General features: G+C 47.3%; 1 protein-coding gene across 5 annotated transcripts in view; it reads left to right on the top strand.

Annotated features, from left to right (window-relative positions):
- Positions 1-20,193, top strand: part of DIXDC1 (DIX domain containing 1) — a 73,150-nt gene that overhangs the window by 32,447 nt on the left and 20,510 nt on the right. For 3 of the 5 annotated variants that reach the window (XM_044257805.1, XM_044257804.1, XM_044257807.1), the window contains 7 exons: positions 2,704-2,833; positions 5,952-6,077; positions 8,390-8,621; positions 9,232-9,339; positions 14,889-15,001; positions 16,481-16,629; positions 19,809-19,898. In XM_044257805.1, the coding sequence (XP_044113740.1) occupies positions 2,704-2,833; positions 5,952-6,077; positions 8,390-8,621; positions 9,232-9,339; positions 14,889-15,001; positions 16,481-16,629; positions 19,809-19,898 (948 nt within the window). Of the gene's footprint in view, positions 1-2,703; positions 2,834-5,951; positions 6,078-8,389; positions 8,622-9,231; positions 9,340-11,697; positions 12,072-14,888; positions 15,002-16,480; positions 16,630-19,808; positions 19,899-20,193 lie in introns of those variants that run through there. The other 2 variants (XM_044257806.1, XM_044257808.1) reach the window with 2 other exon arrangements.

Consider the following 20,193-nt stretch of genomic DNA (forward strand, 5'->3'; position numbering starts at 1 on the left):
CCATTCTGTAGGTTGCCTTTTAGTTTTGTTGATGCTTCTTGTATTCCACATATGAGTAAAACCACATGATAATTGTCTTTCTCTGATTGACTTACTTCACTCAGCATAATCCCCTTCAGTTCCATTCATGTTGATGTAAACGGTAAGTATTCATCTTTTCTGATGGCTGAGTAATATTCTATTGTATATACACACCCCATCTTCTTTAGCCATTTGTCTGTCCATGGCCATCTCGGCTGTTAACATAGTTTGGCCATAGTTTCCTTTGCTGTGCAAGAGCTTTTTTTTTTTTTTTTTTTTTTTTAAATATTTTATTTATTTATTTGACAGAGAGGGACAGAGTGAGACAGGGAACACAAGCAGAAGGAGTGGAGAGGAAGAAGCAGGCTTCCTGTAGAGCAGGGAGCCCAGTGTAGGACTAGATCCCAGTACCCTGGGATCATGATCTGAGCCCAAGGCAGAAGCTTAACGACTGAGCCACCCAGGCACCCTGGTGCAGAAGCATTTTATCTTGATGAAATCCCAGCAGTTCACTTTTGCTTTTGTTTCCCTTGCCTTTGGAGATGTATCTAGCAAGAAATTGATGCAGCCGAGGTTGAAAAGGTTGCTGCCTGTGTTCTCCTCTAGGATTTTGATGGATTCCTGTCTCACATTTAGGTCTTTCATCCACTTTGAATTTATCTTGTGTGTGGTATAAGAGAATGGTCCAGTTTCGTTCTTCTACATGTGGCTGCCCAGTTTTCCCAGCACTGTTTGTGGTTGAAGAGACTGTCCTCATTCCTATTGGGTGTTATTTTGGTTAGTTTTATATGTGACCCAGGTGGGGAGATCCCAGATGTCTTAACTCCTTTTCCCCAGAGCAGAGTGGTTTACTGCAGAGGCTCCCTTTTGCCTGCTTGGTCTGCCTCCCACAGTGTTGTGGCAGCGGAGTAGGAGAGGGGGAGCAGAGTCTGGGCGGGAGCCTGGCCCATATCAGGCAGAAGGTGTGGACTGAGCTGGACAGCACAAAGTCCTTGGTCAATGCTTGGACCACACTTACTGTGTTTCAATGCCATATCTGCTCCATCCTAGCTGGGGACCTTGGGGAAGTTACATAACTTCTCTGAACTTCATCCAGAGAATGGAGAGGACACTGACCCTTCAGTGCTTTTGTGAGAATTACATAGATGGTGATAATGATGAGAATAATAATGACATCAGCTGTGTGGCAGGTCCATTCATTAATACAATAAAACACACATCAAACACCAAAACTGGTGTAAAGTTCAGGTAGGTATTGGGTTCCTCCCCTCCGCTGCCCCCCGCTGAGAGGGCACTTCCTGCAGTTGGTCAACAGCTTAGTGCTGTTTTACAAAGACTGCATTTATTCCCACAAATCGACACAGAGAAAATACTGAAGATTTCATTTAAGCTCAGGAAGCAGGCAGTGAGTACTTTCCAACATCATTTCATTGATGAGGTACTTGCGGCTTAGAAATCAAGTGTTCTTTTTTTTTTTTTTTTAAAGATTTTTATCTATTTATTTGACAGAGAGAGATCACAAGTAGGCAGAGAGGCAGGCAGAGAGAGAGAGGAGGAAGCAGGCTCCCTGCCGAGCAGAGAGCCTGATGTGGGGCTCAATCCCAGGACTCTGGGATCATGACCTGAGCCGAAGGCAGAGGCTTTAACCCACTGAGCCACCCAGGCGCCCCTAGAAATCAAGTGTTCTTTAACCAGACTGTAACTTAATACCCATTAGCCCTTGAACCTGATTTTTAGGTTCGGGGTCTTGGGTTTCTGCAGAAACCAGACAGAACTGATGCTGCTTCTGGGATGTTCTTATGTGCTATTTTGATACTTAGTGCCCATCTTCAGAACAAATGCATAGTTGGGATAGACCCCTGACTGTGAGCTTTGTGTAAGGGAGAAAATGGAATATGTCAGGTTATCCGAGGGCTGGGATGGGTTTTAGGTCCCTGTCTGGGCCCATCAGGCTTCCGATGATACTGGCTGGCTTAGTCTCACAAATGAAAGTTCTCTATCCCCCCTACCCAAGTCTTCAGGCTACTGCTCACCAAAGCCTTTTCTTTTCCTTCTTTGTGCAGGTTTTGGGCAACTAGATCCTCTTTGACAGAACAAAGTATGGATTAACACTAACTGTAGCAATCCCAGGATTATGGGCTCAGGAGAATAAATCTTGGGTTGACCCTGAGATGATTTCAGTTAAGTCTCATTGTGAAGAGCAATGGGAGAGGCAGTTCTGAGCAGGTTTGCTGTTTATTCTTGGTCCCCCAAGACCAGTCTTCTGAGTATCACTGTCTATTGTGCATTCGAAACACAAGTGATTATTCCTGTGCAGCGCTGTGTGCTTCTGGCAGCAGTGATTACACCCAAAACTGGCTCTGCTTCTTGCCGGGCCTCATTCCTGGTAAACAGAGAATACACAAGGAAACAGGAGTCATTGTCATTGAAACGCTCATCTTCTTATCGGTGTCTACCCTGCTAGCAAGTCAGCGGGTAGCTTTCCCTGAAGATTAGCATAAAACCAGAAATTTTTAGAACATGCTCCCTGTCTGACCGTCCTCTTTTTTTTCCTTGAAACTTCCTCCTCCCTCTGGATATAGATTTCCCCCCAGAGCCCATTCTCAAATGCTGCCTTAGAAGGCACGGGGCAAAGGAGAACAATAATGTGCAAACTTTCTCTTATTTCTTTGATTTTTCCAGCAACAGCTGCAGGCTTATGTGGCCTGGGTGAATGCACAGCTCAAGAAGAGGCCAGCAGTGAAGCCGGTGCAGGACCTGCGACAGGATCTTCGGGATGGGGTGATCCTGGCATATCTCATCGAAATCGTTGGTCAGTTGGCCCTGGGCTCTGATGCCAGAACATGCCTTCTTTATCCTCCACATGCCCTTCAGAGCAGTTTGCCGCTGCTTTGTAATATACGGAAATGGAAGTATAGAAGGTTTTAACATACTTGCCCAACGTTAATTCATTTATTTATGAGTCAGCAAACTCTGTGTGCTGGGCGCCGTATTATGCTCCGGCAGTGTGACTGTGAGCACAGTCTGTGCTCTCAGGAGTGTCCCAAGCTAGTTGGAAACACTGGAAAGTGAATGCATTTCCATTCATATACTTAGGACTCCGATGGGGTAAGGACAGAGAGGAGCACATGGGTGGATGGAGGCACCCAATCCAGTCCTCGGGTTCAGGGATGGCTTGCCAGAAGAACTGATGTCCAAACCAAGGCTGGAAAAGAAAATAGTAGTCAGGCCAGCAAAAGGAGCCCTCCGTGACAATCCCATATCGTCCCACGAAAAGGCTCGTCCTCAGGGAGCCCTGGAGCTGTTGCTAGCCGCTCTTACTGGAGGACAGTGTACCCTGTGTCCACAGCATTTGTCCACAGCTGTTATCATGACAGTATTGCCATTTGCTGAGCAGTAACTGTTTTCCTGTCTCTCCCCTGTAGACTGAGCTCTTTAAGAGCAGGTACAGTGTAGTTTTTTTTGTTTGTTTGTTTCCACAACTCCTACCCAAGTGCCTGGCACATAATAGGCCCTCTGGCATTTATTGTTCTGTTAATCAGCTGACCTTGCTTAGTCCTTGAGAGATGCGGGCTTGCACGTGACATGGAAAGAGCCCGGTTTGCTACCTCCATGGGCCAGCTTATGGATTTATCAGGGCACTCCTTTATAATAATAATGATGGTAATAGTTAGAGCTGCCATTATTGAACACTTTTTATCTCATTTCATTTCATTATCAACCCTTGAGAAGCAGATACTGTCATCCCCATTTTCAGGAAACTAAGCTTAGAAGATTTATAAAAATGAATAAATAAATTCATTGAGCACTTTGAATGTATCGAGGATTGTACTAAGCTACTTCAGATGATTTATGCTGTGGGGATGAGATGAGTACTACCGCCTTACTCATTTATGAGGTTCAGAAAGGCTAGGCAACTTTCCAAGGCCATGTAACTGTACTGTGGCAAAGGAGAGGTAAAAAACTAGATCTATTTTAATTCCAAAGTTCATTTCGAGCCCTCATTTTCACTGATTTGAGTGGATTATACTTGAAAATATAATCAGATAGAAAATGCAGAAGCCACAAAAGGATGTAAAAGCCTTTTTTCCAGCCGCACCAGTGATGTGTTCTTTCTGGAAGCAACCAGTGTTAGCAATTTCTTGCATTTCTTTCCAGAGATGTTCTATGCATATGGAAACAATATGAATATGTATTCTTGGTTTCCCAAAACCCCGATTCTTAAATGCTGCATTTTATTGTGACTTTGGTATATGGAAAGACTCGCTGAATTCACTACCTCAGTCCCCATTCTTTAACATGCCGTCTTCAAGCTTTTGACCCATTCCTCCACTGAAACTGCTTTCGTCCAGGTTACAACCTTTGCCTTCTCAAATCCAGTGGCTTGGCCTCAGCCCCTATTTTATTCAGTTGAGCAGAACCTGGCACAGTTTGTCCCTCCTCCTCCAGTCACCGTCTTTACTTGGCTTCTAGGACCCTCCTTCCTCACTGGCTACCTCCGTTTGCCCTGTTGGCTTTTCTCCTTCATGACCTCTAAGTGTTGAAGTCCTTGTGTTTTCTCTGTCCCCAAGTGATCTTTTCCCACATCTGTAACTTTAGCTCTAAACTTGTCTTTGAGTTTGAGACATGAATATCAACTTCACGTTCAACATGGCGCCCCCAATGTCTGAAGTGCAGCTCTAACTGCACATGCCCTAATCAGAACCTGGGCTGTCCTTCTCCCTACCAGTTCCTCTCTCCTCCAGATTTCTTCTGAAGTAACACAGGATGGTACCATTCACCCAGCTGTGGAAGTTGTCCTTAATTATTCTCTTTTCTTCCTATATTGTACAGTCCTTCACATGTGCTATCTGCTTTACATTAAAATTTTACCCGATACCTGACTTCTCACCTGTCAGCCTTTTCCAGTCAAGCCCAAAACATCATTAACCCTTGCCTTGACTAGTTTCATTTTCTAACAAATCCCCCTGTTTCCTCTCTACGTAAGCTGAGTCCATATAGAGTCCTTTTTTAAAATACAGATTATTAATCTACAGACCCTAAATGACCTGGCTTTGCTTACCTGTCGACCTTCTCCTAGGATTTGACTCCCCTTTCTCTCTCCACTTCAGCCACTGCTGTTCCTCAGATAAGCTGAGCTCATTCCCACCCTGGTGTGAGGTTTGTTTTTCATTTTTTGTTTTTTTTAAGATTTTATTTATTTATTTGACAGAGAGATTACAAGTAGGCAGAGAGTCAGGCAGGGAGAGAGGAAGAAGCAGGCTTCCTGCTGAGCAGAGAGCCCGATGTGGGGCTCGATCCCAGGGCCCTGAGATCATGACCTGAGCCAAAGGCAGCGGCTTAACCCACTGAGCCACCCAGGCGCCCCCCTCTGCACCCTGGAGTTTGTACCTGTGGTTCTTCAGTCTGGAATGCTTCCTCCTCAGATCCTAACATCTCTTACTTTATTCAGGTCTCTGCCCACATAGACTATCAGGGAGGCCATGATGCTGCTTTTCTTCATTTTTCCTCACAGCACCTACCACTGCCTGAAATTATATTAAACATGTACTGGTTCACTTGGTCCTCTGTCATCCCTGCAGATAGAAGGTCTGCAATGGAAGGGACTCTGTTCATGTCGTTCATGTCTGTTTCACTGGTGCCCACAACAATGCCAGGCATGCAGTGGGTGCTCAGTGAGGATTTGTTGAATGAGGAAGCATACACACGGTTATTTCCCAGGCCCCTGCGTACAGCTTTGAAAACCCTCCAAAAGGCTCTTCCTTTCTTATTCCGCATCCAAATGATCAACACCAAGGCTTAACGCACTTGCATATTTATATGTAATCTTAGCTTTTCCATCAAATATTCCCTTTCTTGGTATCTGGCTGTTAGGAAACTTTGATAGTGTTCCTCCCTATAGCTTTCTTATGTTTTCTCTCTTCTAACAGCAGGAGAAAAACTGAAGGGGGTACAGCTGGCTCCCAGTAACCAACAGGAGATGAAGAATAATGTGGAGAAAGTGCTCCAGTTTGTGGCCTCCAAAAAGATTCGCATGCACCAGACTTCAGCTAAAGGTCAGCGGCCCATCACATCTTTGGGAGATGAGTACACTCAGCTTTACCCAGTGATTATGAGGTTCAGAAGAACCACCCATTGTATAGCCGAGGCTTCTGAGTAGACTGGAATAGCATTAGGCCCATGGCATCATATCATTTATCCATAAAGAGTTACCCTCATGGGACAGGGGAATCATCAAAATCTGAGTGCTTTGAAAACCTGGATGGAGATAGACATTCTCGATTCATTTTAATTGAATAAAGGTCTGCTTGAGTGTATGTGTGAAGAAAATACAGTAGAAATGACAAGATTGGGATATTAACTTTACAGTGTCTAATTTAAGTAATCAAAAATGAAGACAGATTATGTTTTTCAAGTTCCTTGGGTTTTATGCTCAAGAATTATTTCAAATCATAATAGCTACAGATTTTTCCATTCAGTTTTCCGAAGAAAAACAGTTTATAGCTTTTAATTTTGGCGATATTGCAGAATATTTCAGGCAAGATGAAAAGGGGTTCTGGCACCTCTGTACATAGCCTCTCTTACAGCTGCAGAACCCAAAGAGGACACTTCTCAGTCCATATTGAGCCCAGCTGTAAGGAAGCAATCGTTTAGGTGGCCAGAGACCCAGGTTCCCTGGCCCTCCCACTGTTTCTCTAGAATTGCTTGTAGGTCGGGTTCTGTTTCAGCTTCAGTTTCTGGGTCTGATTGCCAGACTGAGAATGAGAATGAGAGCCAGAGGGAGCCTTCCTTCCATGTTGGGTTATTGGTGTTTTCTGTGGTGGGATCATTCAGGTGGGGCAGACACTTGACCATTGGGAGCGCCCTGTAGAAGGTATCAATCATTTTCCAAGCTTTGCATATTTGCAGTGCTATGAAACTAAAAAAATAGGAGTTTTACCCATTCCCTTATTTTAACTTTCACCAGATCTATCACATTGGTTTTTTTTTAATATTTTAAAAAATATTTTATTTATTTATTTGACAGACAGAGATCACAAGTAGGCAGAAGGGCAGGCAGAGAGAGAGAGGAGGAAGCAGGCTCCCCACTGAGCAGAGAGCCCGATGTGGGGCTCCATCCCAGGACCCCGGGATCATGACCTGAGCCGAAGGCAGAGGCTTTAACCCACCGAGCCACCCAGGCGCTCCAATCACATTGTTTTTTTGCGTGCGTTTTTTTTTCTAGGGCAAAATTTGGAGTGCCGTAATGTCTCTGTTCTGGTCCCCCTGAGGGGTGGGCTTGGGGATCTGACTCATTAAAGTTAGCTACCTTGAGGGAATACTGCCATTGAGGACATAATTGTCGTTTACCTGGAGAAGTGCAGCAGCTTCCTAATTAGTCTCATTGCCTCGAGTTTTGTCTCCTTCCCCACCGCTCTCCACACTGCAGCCAAAATGATGTTTCTGAGAATTCTGAGAATACATAAGCTCATGCTACTGCTCTGCACATGTGGGTCCTTAGGGGAAAATTCAAAGTCCATCCTGGGGCTTGCCATGCCCTTTCTGACCCGGCCTCTGATTTCTCCCCCTGCAGCCTCACCCTTCACCTGCACCCCTGCACTCAGCCCCTCACCCCGCTGTGCTGTTTTCAGTTTCCTCTGCCACAGTGCTGTGCTGCAGAAATATAACACGAGTCTCCTACATGAAACTGAAAAGATCCCAATAGCTACATTTAAAATAAAAAGGAAATGGGAGAAATGAATTTTAAGAAAACATTTTATTTAACCCAGTATATCCAAAATATTATCAGTGCAACATGTAATCAATGTAACAGCTATGAAGGAGATAGTGTGCCTTCTATTTTTTGTGCTAAGTCTAATGAGATATGTTTCAGTCTGACTTTTGTTGTGTGAGGTACTACCGTTGGAGCACATTTCAATTCAGAATCTCCCCTCTAAGTGCTCGGTAGCCTCATGTGGCCAGTGGCCTCCATGTTGGACAGCACAGCTCTGGTGGGTTGTGCTCTCTCTCCCCTCTAGACCTTTACACTTGCTGTTCCCTCTTCTTGGAATACACTTTTCCTTCTCCTCTTTCACCTGACGAACCACTATTTGTCAATCAAGTCTCAGTTTAAAATTCACTTCCCCTGGGAATCCTTCCCTGAGACCTCTAGGCTGGACAAGATGCCTTTACTTTGTGCTCCCAGAGTATCCTGTTCTTCCACCATAACACATGACCATACTTCATTATGATTGCTTTTAAACGTTCTGTCTTCCTGTTGAACATGGCTCTGTGAGGACAAAGAGACCTGTGTCACTAGCAAATACGTATTAAATGAATGAACCCTCTGCCTCCCTCTTAGGACCTCTGGGTCTGTTCTGTCCCTCAGATATTGTGGAAGGAAACCTGAAGTCTATCATGAGGCTGGTCCTTGCCTTGGCAGCTCATTTCAAACCTGGCTCCAACAGGACGGTGAGCCAAGGAAGGGACCCCAGAGCCTCTCTGCAGAGTCACCAGCCACACTGTGCCACTGCTGTGGCCCAGGGAGCAGCGGCCGCTCTGGCTGACGTATGTCATGACATGTCACGGTCGGGACGGGATGTCTTTCGATACAGACAGAGGTAAGGGTCAAAATCTGGGGATGGGATCTTGTTCCTCTCTCTGTTATTTGTGGCAAATGATATCGTCCGATAGATGGACATGTCACCTAAACAGCCCCACACTGCAGAAAAGAGCCTGGAGTGTGGTGTCAGAGAGGACGCTCCAAGACAGAAAACCCTATCAAAAGAGATGTTTACTTTGCAGTTAGAAGAAAGTAAAAGAATCATATTTGTAATTTTTTGTCCTGGTGCCCAGGATGTTAAATATATACCTTTGGCACAGTGTGTTTTCTTCATGGGGAGATATGTGGGAGCAGTGTTCCAAGTCATCTGGGGGAGTGTCTCTCTAGAATGTATACTCAAGCCAGCTTGTCCTGAAGAGTCATGGCAGGAAACATTTTGGAGGTTGTATGTCTTCTGGGAGAGGGCAGGACCCTGGGTGTTGCAGAGCCTGGTGCAAATAGTTGTGTTTAGGTCTGTTTCCTTCCTGGGTGTCCGGTGTCTTTAAGGCAAGGGCTTGGCCTTCCTCCTCTTTCTCCCCTTAGCGCTCTGAGAGTGGCCATCTCTTAGTTCTCGGGAGTTGACCTGAAGGACTGACACACTCTTCTTTGCTGGTGCCCTCCGACTTTAGGAACAGCAGCATGGACGAGGAGATCGAGAATCCGTACTGGAGCGTGCGGGCCCTGGTGCAGCAGTATGAAGGGCAGCAGAGGTCCCCGTCCGAGTCCAGCTGCTCCAGGTAACCGTCCTGGGGGTGGGGGGGGGCACATCTCGGAGTTTTCAGCTTCAAGTAGCAATACGACAGGCAGTGAGGCTCCTCTCTCTTTTCTCTTTCCATCAGTTTATGTTTGACTTTAAAGGGGTTGTCTTCACTGCTTTGCAGTTTTGTGCTGGCTGGAAGGTAGGGAGGGTGGTGAGTGGGAAGCATTGCGTGGAGCTGAGTGCCAGTGCTCAGCTCTGTCCACAGCGGGGCATGACTGGCAGCCGGGAGGGCCCAGCCCCTGGTTTGGTCTCCGTGGCCAGCCTTTCTGACAGCTGGTTCCATCGTACTGCCTCTATGCCTGAGCTGAACGCTAAGTGTGGCCAGAGAAGGTTCTAGCAAGCGTATAACAGGAGGAAAAACTGAGCAGAGTTGTCTGAGAACATTAGGATGTTTTCAGCTTTCATTTATAGGGCCAGGAATTGTGGCGGATTAGTATGCATTGGTGTGGGCTAAGATGTCTAGCAGAACGGCCATCTGTAGCGCTTAGAGCCAAGTGCAAAGACCGAAACAGGACACACTGCTCTAATAAAGCCTGATCGATGCCAAGTGTAGTGGCAGAAAAAGATGACTTTCCTGGCTCATGTAAATCAGGCTCCTAAAAATACATACCAGATCATGTCAACTTATTTACTAACTTCATTTCATTGCTGAATCATTTTTAAAATTTATGCTCTTATGACCTTTTCTCTCCTACCCCAGCCCAGTGTAGTCTGTTCTAGTTAAGTCTAATTGTTCTTTGTCTTATACATATTTGAAGTGCATTTATTTTCTTTCTTACTGTTTCTTTTCCACATAAAATTTCATCTTAGATTGATAGACCATTTAATTTGTTGCATTCACATGGAAATCTTCCCAGCATTTTAATATACTGATAATTGTATCAGTATATTAATACTTACTCAACTTTAATTTTTACATTTAGTAAATTGCTTTTTTATTTATAAAATTCACATAACATAAAATTAGGCACTAAGCATTTTAAAGTGTACCATTCAGTGGCATTTAGTATCTTCATAATGTTGTGTGATCATCACCTCTGTCCAGCTCAAAGACATTTTCATCACCCCAGAAGGAAACCCTGTACCCATTGAGCAATAGGTGTGCTGGTAATGAGAATCTGAACCATTTCTTCCTTGCGTGCTGCTTAGGCTATCACTGGGTATAGAGAGTCAAAGGACATTTCATTTATAATGAGATCTGTTGCTTCCTGCATGGCTACAGGCCTTTCACTTTTTTGTGCCTGCCAGAGTTAAAATGAGAGAGAGCCAGACAGAGAGAGACAGAAAGAGAGAGAGGGAGGGAGAGAGAGCGCACTAGAGAGAGCGAGTGCTAGAGGAGAGAAGTCTGGATGTCTTCCTGAGAACACCTGCTTCCTTCCTTTCTGGCAGTTGAACTCAGACTGGGATAGGGGCTGTGACACAGTGCGAATTAGAGACCCCCTGGAAATCGGGGTCCACTGCTGCAGTGGGCAGTGACCCTTTTTCTGGGAGAGGGGTCAGGTAATGAGTCTCATTTCTCGGTCTGTCGCTCCTTCCTGCTTTTTTGTCATTTTCTTCTAAGCTGACGTCTCACTTACATCTTTGGGATGCTGGGTCAGTTGGGTTTTCCTCAGTAAGCTCCCGGGACCCAGGAGGCTCTGGAACATTCTGCCCGCCCACCCCCTTCCTCAGGGGAGGTCACCTCGTGGCTCAGTGACCCATGAAGGGCTGGAGACCTCGCGATGTGACTGTGAACGGGGAGCGGCTCATAAGATGGGAAAGGTGCCCCCCCCCCCCCCGCTCCTGGCCGCCTGTTGCTCCGTAGACCTCGGGCCGGCCTCCTACTGTGTCCACGCAGAACGATCCCTAGTTGGGAAACGAGAACACATGCAACGCCTGGGGGAAGGTGGGAGGAGAACGGCGTTCGGAGGGTTTCCGGGCGCGACCCTGAGTCTCCACCCGGCCAGGCCCCCCACTCCGACGAGGAGCCGGGTGACACCGGCCCCGACCTCCGCAGTCGCGAAGGGAGGGGTCGGTGCGGAAAGGGCGTTTCCAGCCCCGGGGTGCCGACCCCTCCCCGGGGCTCGGCCTCCGCGGCCCCGCCCCCGCCCGAGCGCAGGGCTCCCGCTCGGCCTCCCAGCCCGCCCCGCCCGTGCCGGGTCGGAGCCCCGCGCTGCCCGCGGCGCGGTCAGCCTGGAAGCGGGGGCGGCGAGGGGAGGGGCGGGAGGCGCGGGAGGGGCGGGAGGTGGCTTGGAGCCGGGGGCGCCCGCACGCTCGCCGCCGGGACCCGACCGCGCAGAGGGAGCCGCGGGCAGCGCTGCCCCGCGCGGGCGATGGGGTGAGATGCCCGCGCCCGGGGGCACGCCCGCAGCCGCGCGGCCGCCGCGATGCCGCCGCCAGGGACCCGCAGCCTACGAGGGGAGGCGGCTTCCGCCCAGGCCGGGCTGCTGCAGCGTCTGAGCGGCCGGGACCGCGCGCCTCAGTCCCGGGAGCATCCCCGACCTCGGGGCCGAGACGCCCGCCTCTCTGCCCTTCCGACTCTCTCCCGCGGTCGGGGCCAGCGGCTCTGGTAGCCGACCTGCCCGTGGAGTGGTTCTGCGGGCCCCAGCGCGGGGAGACATGCCCGAATTCGGGAGCGCGGTGACTCCCAGCCTCCCGCTTCACCCAGGGAAACGGGCTCGCTGAAGCCGCAGCCAGGAGGGGGACCATGGGAGGGACGCAAGTCAAATGGTGAGCAGAAGCCACTTGGGCTTTGGAGGTGTGGGTGTCAGGGGGGGCATGGGCGGGCGCAGGGCCAGGACTCGAGGATGCTCTTGGCCAGAGACGGACCGGGATGGGTGGGGGCGCTGTGCTGCGAAGGACAGGCTGATGGTCTGGGATTATCAGTACAAGATACGCTGGGTTTAGGAAACTGGAGCCAGCATGGGGGCGGGAGGAGCGGCCCTTCACCTTGTCCTGTCTCTGCTGTGGGAGGGCACTTCAGGAGTAAGCAGGACGCTTTCTTATCACCCATTACCCATTTTCTAAAAATTGATTTTACTCTGATCTGGACTTTGCTGCGGGATCGTTTGTCTGACCCTAAGCTGGAGAGATGTCAGACCTGTGGGAATTAAGAAATCAATCAGTCCAATCTTATTTGTAGTCAGTTCCCTGATTTGAGGGGATTATGATGGCAGGTGGGGCATCGCTTGTTTACAAAATCGGGGTTCTGAGCTCCTCGGGAAGAGCCCAAGCCACCTAACTAATTAGCATTAAAATACTTTTCTGTGACCTGAAGCAGTTGACTGAATGCTCTGTCCTCCTATCGGAGGTTCTTGGGGATGTGGCAGGATTGCTGCTCTGACCTGAGCCTCAGGGTTTTTCTTCCACGGGTCCTTCTCTTTGGACTTGGCCACCTAGTTTCCTGGTCTTACCTCTCTGTGGCCTCACTCGCTGGCAGCCTCAAATTCAAGAACGAAATGTTGTTTTCCTTTGGCTGCTCTGCCACTCCCCCAGTGGGGTTGGGTATGCAGACATCCGCCTCCTTCTGCCCTTATATGGGAGACAACTCACTTAAGAGGGGGGAGGTGGAGCTGAGCATGCGTCCCTGCTTTCGGGCAAGCAGTTTTCCAGCATCCTGGGTTCACACTCCTCTTCCCACCCCCACCCCCATGCGTCTCACACATACCCACTGGTCCAGCCAAATGCCGGCAGTGGAACGTGTCAACCATAGCACCTTGTCAGCTAAGGAAATGTCATTTTATCATTTCTCAAAGAGGAGCAGCTAATACAGGTCTCTTTCTGCAAGTGGGTCCCCATTTCTGTAGGAAGGGAATGCAGAGGCCTGAATACTCATAAATCTATCCTTAGGAGGACAGAATGCCCTTACACTAATGCTCTTCCAGCAGTTCGTTCCTGTTGACCTGGAAATCAGATGGCCTAAGTGGGGAAAGAGGGATCAGCAATTATCTTTTCTAAATACCGCTCCTCGCCACCTTTCTACCCCTTGTCTGCTCCGGTTATGGATCTATAGATAGGGTTAAGTGACTTTCCTTAATTTGAAGCAAAAAACTGTAAACTGTTTTCTAAGGTTCTAATAAGGATGAGAATGTATTAGTGGTTGAGGTCATTCCCACCAAAGCCCTTAAACTTGGGACAACGAAGAGGAAGAGACACTAGTCCTCAAACTGCTTTCGAGGTTTTAGAAATCTCCAAATACAACCCCTTGTGCTCAGCTCTTGTTTATCCTGGTTTCTAGGAAGACAAAACGTTAACTCCTGATCGAGGCTGTGAGGATTAGCCTGGGAGACTTCAGGGGCACATTAAGTGGGTCAGTGAGTCTTAGACACTTTCACTGTTGTCTGGGTGATGGATTTGGAAAGAATTCCTGAGAGGGGGCCGGGCCTGGAGACCCCACAGCCCCTGAGATTGTTTCAGAGCTGATGTTCTCAAGGTGCGGTACGAAGAAGAAAGGCCCTTCAGATTCCTTTTCCCTGTCTGATGGAAATGTCAGCCTCACATTCCCATCTTGTCTTGTGGAGTTGCTGTTGTTTTGCAGCTTTGAAATTCATCTTCCCTGAAAATCTCAGTGGTTCCCTCTAAGGCTCATAGTTGTAGCAGAACTTAAGAATTGTTGACAGATTTCTGATGATAATTTGCAAAGAGTATAGCAGGGATCCGAATAACTCTTCGATGATCCAATCAAGTAAACCTTTCCCTTTCCCAATCAGGTCTTTCCCCCTTTTCCTTCTGATTCCCCCTTTTCTTGTCACTTCCTGTCCTTGTTGATGTGTCACTGCCTTTTTGCCCAGCCTGGCAACTGTCCACAGTCCCAGCAGTTTCTCACCGTGAATCACCCTCAGCATTGTCCCCTCTTTTGAGATCAGCCTAGAGCTGATCTGCCATGTTGTTCTGCTGGTGATGCTTGTTTCTGTGAGTAGATTTTCCTTCCAGCTCCCAAAGCTACTAAGACACACACTATATCAGTCTTTGAATCTGGGCCCAGGAATGGTGGTAGAGCAGGTGGTAGTGGTAAGTTAAAAAAAAAAAAAAAAAAAGAGCAAACAAAATAAAACTCAACATTCTTTTAAGATGCTAGATTACCCATCCTGGTAAATCTGTGCTTTGTGAATCAGGCTTTGAGGCAGCCTTGCTGTGGAAAAGACTTCCTAAGACTGGGTCATGCACTTAGCATTCATTTCATTCCTTCAGTAAGTTCATCCTGCACTCATTCAACAAATGTTTGTTCATACTGTGGCCGGGGACTATGTAGGACAGTAGGAGTAAGATAATCAGAACATGTCTCTGGGATAAATTATGACAGTTGGCTTCTAAACAACTCCTCAGAGGCACCTGGATGGCCGTCGATTAAGCATCCAACTCTTGGTTCTGGCTCAGATCGTGATCTCAGGGTCATGAGATCGAACCCTGCGTCAAGGTCCACACCAAGCACAGAGTTTGCTTCAGACTTTCTCTCCCTCCCCACTGTGCTCTCTCTCCCAAATAAACAAATCTTTAAAAGAAAATTGTTCGTAATCATTGTTTCTCTTCCTTTTCCTTCCATCACAGCCTGACTTCACCCAGTCCTATCCACAGTGCAAAGAGCGAATCCATTATAACTCAGTCGGAGGAGAAGGCAGATTTTGTGATGATTCCTGCTGAAGGAATAGAGAACAGAACAGGTACTATCTGTCTGCGGGCCTGGGTTGGCTCAAGGACCAGCCCTCGTCTTGAAGTGTTTGGGGGTCCTGATTATCTGCCTGTAAACTCACTGGCCTTCTCCCTCTCTGTAGTCTGTGCGTGCTGGGTCAGCTCTAGGGACTCTGATGCCTTTGAGCCAATGAACATGGCTGTCCTTTTGCAGAACATCACTTTGGATGTTGTAACCGTCAAAAATCTTACAACAATGTAGATGGGCCATTCCTCTGCCGGCTGCCTGTGAATTAGGATATGACTTTGGGGCAATCCAAAGCCTCATTCAAGTAAACAGTTTTTATTATCCCTCTGTTACAGAAATAATTTCAGCAAGTCCTTGACTTACATTTGAACCAAGAATATACAGTATGAGCTGAGGCGTCTGTGAGAGTATAAAGACCGGGACTACGTTAGGCACTGGTGTGACAGCCACAGAAGGAACCACAAAGGGTCCCCTTTGTTTAGACTTCCTCTGTTTCAGGCTCTCCTTTTCCTCACGTAAACATAGAGGGAAGCATATAAGAAGCAAAGCATGTGATTTCAATAGAGTTTTATTCATCTGTAAGGGTTGTAATGAAACTGAAGCCCTCAGAAGAAAAACCGGACTTAAATTCTTGACTCTAGTCCTGGAATTAGCACTGAGAAGTCAGTCCTGTGACTGATCCAGACACTCTTGGGGCCGGGGGGAGGGAGAGCATTTATTGAGCGAGAGCTCTGGGTCAGGCACCGTGGAGCCCTGCGCATGGCTTAGTTCATTCAATCTTTACAGCAACCCAGAGGAATTGTCCTTACTACATTCACGCTTATGAATGAAGACACTTACTCCGAGAGTTTGTACCCTTCTGAATTCCGGAATGCATTTTTAATAGCCGGGCACACAATTAGATGGGATAAAATAGACAGACAAAGAAATGAGAGCAAAGAGACCGTAAAGGTAGGAAAATAAAACGAACCCAGGGAGCGAGATTGAATACTTTGTGCACGTGTGCTCTCATTAGTCTGGTTCCTGCGTGACTCACACAGCATCCTAGGTGAAAGGGGCTTCGGGCAAAGGAATATGAACTTGGAGGCTCCCCTCTGAAGCTCTACAGCAATTTGGTTTTCATTGTGACTGGCAGCTCCTATCTTTGTACCTGGCAGAATCCAGCTTCAGGGATGCCAGTTCCAGAGGATTAAGAGTAGGGGCTGTGTGTCCCATACCAAGACTCCCCAGGAGGGAATCTTATTACTTCTTAAAGGTTCTGCGGGGGATATCTCCCCCCCCCACCACCACCCTGCTACGGGAGCCCGAGTTCATAGCCAGTTCTTTATGTCTCGCAGCCCCACCTGGTGGAGAGTCCCGTTTGCGTCGTGTGGACAGGCACTGAAGGCAGGTGACCTGAACCCGTGAACGCGGGGGACTGTGAACACTTTATGCTGGAAACTCTTCTTCAGCATGAACTGTACTCCCTCCTTTCATTTTGCAGAGGAGACAGACTCTCCGTTCTCCCGAGACTGGCGCCCGGGCAGCCCCGGAACCTACCTGGAGACCTCATGGGAGGAACAGCTGTTGGAACAACAAGAACATTTGGAAAAAGAAATGGAGGAAGCAAAGAAAATGATATCAGGATTACAGGTAGCTCTTTGCCGTGTGGTTTGTCCTCAGTCACCGATTGATGCTTATTTTTAAGTCACGAGAATCAGTTGAAAATCATTTTTCAGTTTCATATGATGTCAGAGTTGAATGGGAAGTTTAGACAGAGTAGTACTCGAAGAGCAGAAAATTCTTTCTGTGTGCGTGCTTGCTCCCAAATGGACCTTGCGGACTCTCGCTGGCTGCACAGCTGTTGGAATTTCTGCAAGCCTGGGAGCCATTACGGACCCCTACCCAACCCTTCTTCTGGCTCTTTGCTTATAGGCGGGTCTCACCTGTCCACAGCTACGGACCTGCAGTTGTGGGCCTTCGCCAGAGGTTGGCAGTGGGAACAGTCTAGAATTTGTCCCCAGAAATTCTCTCTCAGGAAGAGCACAAGGGCCAGTAATGCGGCAGGTCCCCATTTGAGTCTAGCTGAGGGATTTAGCTCCCTCCTAATGCGTTTGCAAGAGGTTGCCAAGCTATAATGATCAGGTAACAGGTTTCTTTTGAGCAACAAAGCCCTTTCAGTCTTTTCTATACCTTCATGCCAGCTCGGCAATACTCCCCCTGAGGCTGACTAACCCAATTGACTTCATTCCTACCCTGAGTGACCCCCCCCATCCTCTGTCTTTGTGTATCTGTCCCTGTTTTTGGGGGGAGCCCTTGTCATGTGCTGATGACCCTGAAATTGCCTAGGAATATTCCTTTCTGTGCGTGCTGGGAACGGCCCTGCTTCTGAATTGTCAGATATTTATGGATACGTAAACAAAGCCCACATTATGTGAGTGGCTCTGGCAGCCGGTAGGTGGTGGAGGACGTGCTCCCAGCCAGCCAGCAGCAGGGTGGGGACACAAAGGGTGCCGAAAGAAAGAAGGAGATTGGTGCTGGGGAGACACAGTTTGCATAATGTATGCCCCTGGAGCTGGGAAGGGTTGGAGGAACATTTACTGCCTAAACATTCCCAAGGAGAGTTGTTGATTTTTCCCCATTGGCTTTGTTATTTTTTAAATGTCTGCCTTTGAGATCTCTTATCTGCCACTCCACCAGGGACTGGTTTAATTAATGAGTGCTAACTTTGGGATTACACCCAACCGGCTCTTTCCCAGGATGGTTTGCAGTATATGAGCACAGATATCCATCAGTTTGGCTTTCGGTTTAGTTTGCATTTTTCAGTCTGGGAGAAATCCGACGGCAGATTAGACAGAAAGAGAAGAGATTTGACAGGCAGAAAGTCAGCACCCTAATATTCCCTGCAAACAGAGTTGCTTTAATTCACAGCCACATGATCACAATGAGAATTCAGTTCCATTATAGAATACAATGGGGCTCACAGCATCCACTGGGCTCCTTAACTCTTTCGGTGCAGGACCAGGATTTATGACTTATTAGTGTACCTCAGTTAGAGCCCACTGAACAATTTGTCACTAACAGAGTTAATGTGTCTATGATGTTGCTCTTCCTTAGCTTCCTGTGGTGTCATACTGGTCTTACACCTCTTGCCATGCTCCAGGGGATAGCCAAATTCATTTGATTTACTAATATTTTATAATTAGTTACTGCTTGATAGACCAACCAGTGGCTGTTTTTATTTTATTTTATTCTTATTTTTATTTTCAACCAGTGGCTGATTTTAAACAGTTTTTGTATACCAGCATTTGTGATGTAATTAGTGTTACATTTACTGAGATGGGATTTAACCTCTGTAACTCTTTTTTTTTTTTTAAAGATTTTATTTATTTATTTGACAGAGATCACAAGTAGACAGAGAGGCAGGCAGAGAGAGAGGAGGAAGCAGGCCCCCTGATGAGCAGAGAGCCCAATGCGGGGCTCGATCCCAGGACCCTGAGATCATGACCCGAGCCGAAGGCAGAGGCTTTATTTAACCCACTGAGCCACCCAGGCGCCCCATAACCTCTGTAACTCTTGATTGAATTGGGACAGAATTGAAATATAAAAAGGGGATACACTCTTAAATCTTCCACTGAGCTGATAGGTCTCGTAATCCTACCTGCATGAGCAGTTCAGGTTTTGTGAGTGCTAAAGAATACAGTTTTGGGGGTCTTCTTGAGGAATAAGGTTACAGATTATGAGTACCGTTGATCTTTGAACAACTTGTCGGGGAGGTGACTAGGGACACCAACCCCCTGCACAGTTGAAAATCTGTGTATGGCTTTTGACTCCCCCAGAACTTAACTACTAACAGCCTACTCTTGACCATAAGGTTTACCGAAAACATAAAGAGTTGATTAACCCCTGTTTTGACTGTTACCGGTATTACATACCGTGCTCTTAAAGTAAACTAGAGAATAGCAAATATTAAAATCATAAGGAGGAGAAAATATGCTTTCAGAACTGTAATGTATTTTGTAAAAAAAAAAAAAAAATTTTATATCAGTGGGACCTGTGCAGTGCAAACCCGTGTTGTTCAGCTGTACAATATTAGAGCGGGGCTTTGGGATGGTCAGTGTCTGTGAAGGGCCCTAGGGTCTGTGCTTCCTCCCCTTCAGGGTAAGTGTGCCTCCCCCACCCACCCCCCCCACACTCTGTGAAAGCAAAGCCTGGTGTGGGGAGTGGAAATGAGGAGGACATCTCTCTGTCAATAGGTTTTCCTTCTTGTTCTATACAGGTTGCCCTAGGGAGTAAAAATTCAGAGTTATTAAAACAAACAGAAATCCAACAAACCCAAGTCAGTGCTCTAAATGTTATTTTTTTTTTTTAAGATTTTTTTTCCTTCTCAGTAATCTCTACACCTATCCTGGGGCTCAAACGCACAACCCTGAGATCCAGAGTCACACGCTGTACAAACTGAGCCTGCTAGGCGCCCCTAGATGTGTTTTAAATAATTCATTGTAGTAAACTTCTCTAAGGAAAGGCAATTCTTTTAGTTCACTTTCTAGGTAGTAGAATTCAGTTTGAGCAGCTGGGGCCACAGAGCCTTGAAGGGAAGGATTCAGGCACATCCAGGAAGATGAAAGGGTCCTAAGTGTGGGCCTGATAAAAGGAACTCCCGAGAGACCCAAGATGAAAAATTGGAGGTATCAAAGGACCAATAATTACCAAGGAGATTTCCATGGGAAGCTCAGTTGTGATTTCAGTTTAGGATAAGCTTAGCAAGCTCAACTCTGGACTCCTGTCATCTGATGGGAGTCGGGTTTCCTTCTGCTTCTGTGCTTATTCAGGCCTTACTGCTCAATGGATCCTTACCCGAAGATGAGCAGGAGAGGCCCCTGGCCCTCCTTCAACCAGGAGTCAATCCTGAGGAACAACTGGTGAGTTCTTTCGTCTGTGACTGGACTCCAGATAAACCGGTTTATGTGTTTGATTTGCTTTTAGCTTTTGACTCTGTTGTCCTCACCTTCTTGAAATGTTCTCTTCCCTGACCCCACCTCTCCTGTTTTCCTCATGTATTTTTGACTATTTCTTCCATTCTCCCTCCCTCTCCTCATCAACAAATTTACTGAGCGCCAACTATGCCTGGCACAGCTTCCTGGTACTGGAGATGCCCTGAGGACAAAGCAGACCTACGACCCCCCCCCCTTACAGAGCTCACATTCAAGTTCCCTT

Source organism: Neovison vison, chromosome 7 (assembly GCF_020171115.1).
Source record: "Neovison vison isolate M4711 chromosome 7, ASM_NN_V1, whole genome shotgun sequence".
Lineage (NCBI taxonomy): Eukaryota > Metazoa > Chordata > Mammalia > Carnivora > Mustelidae > Neogale > Neogale vison.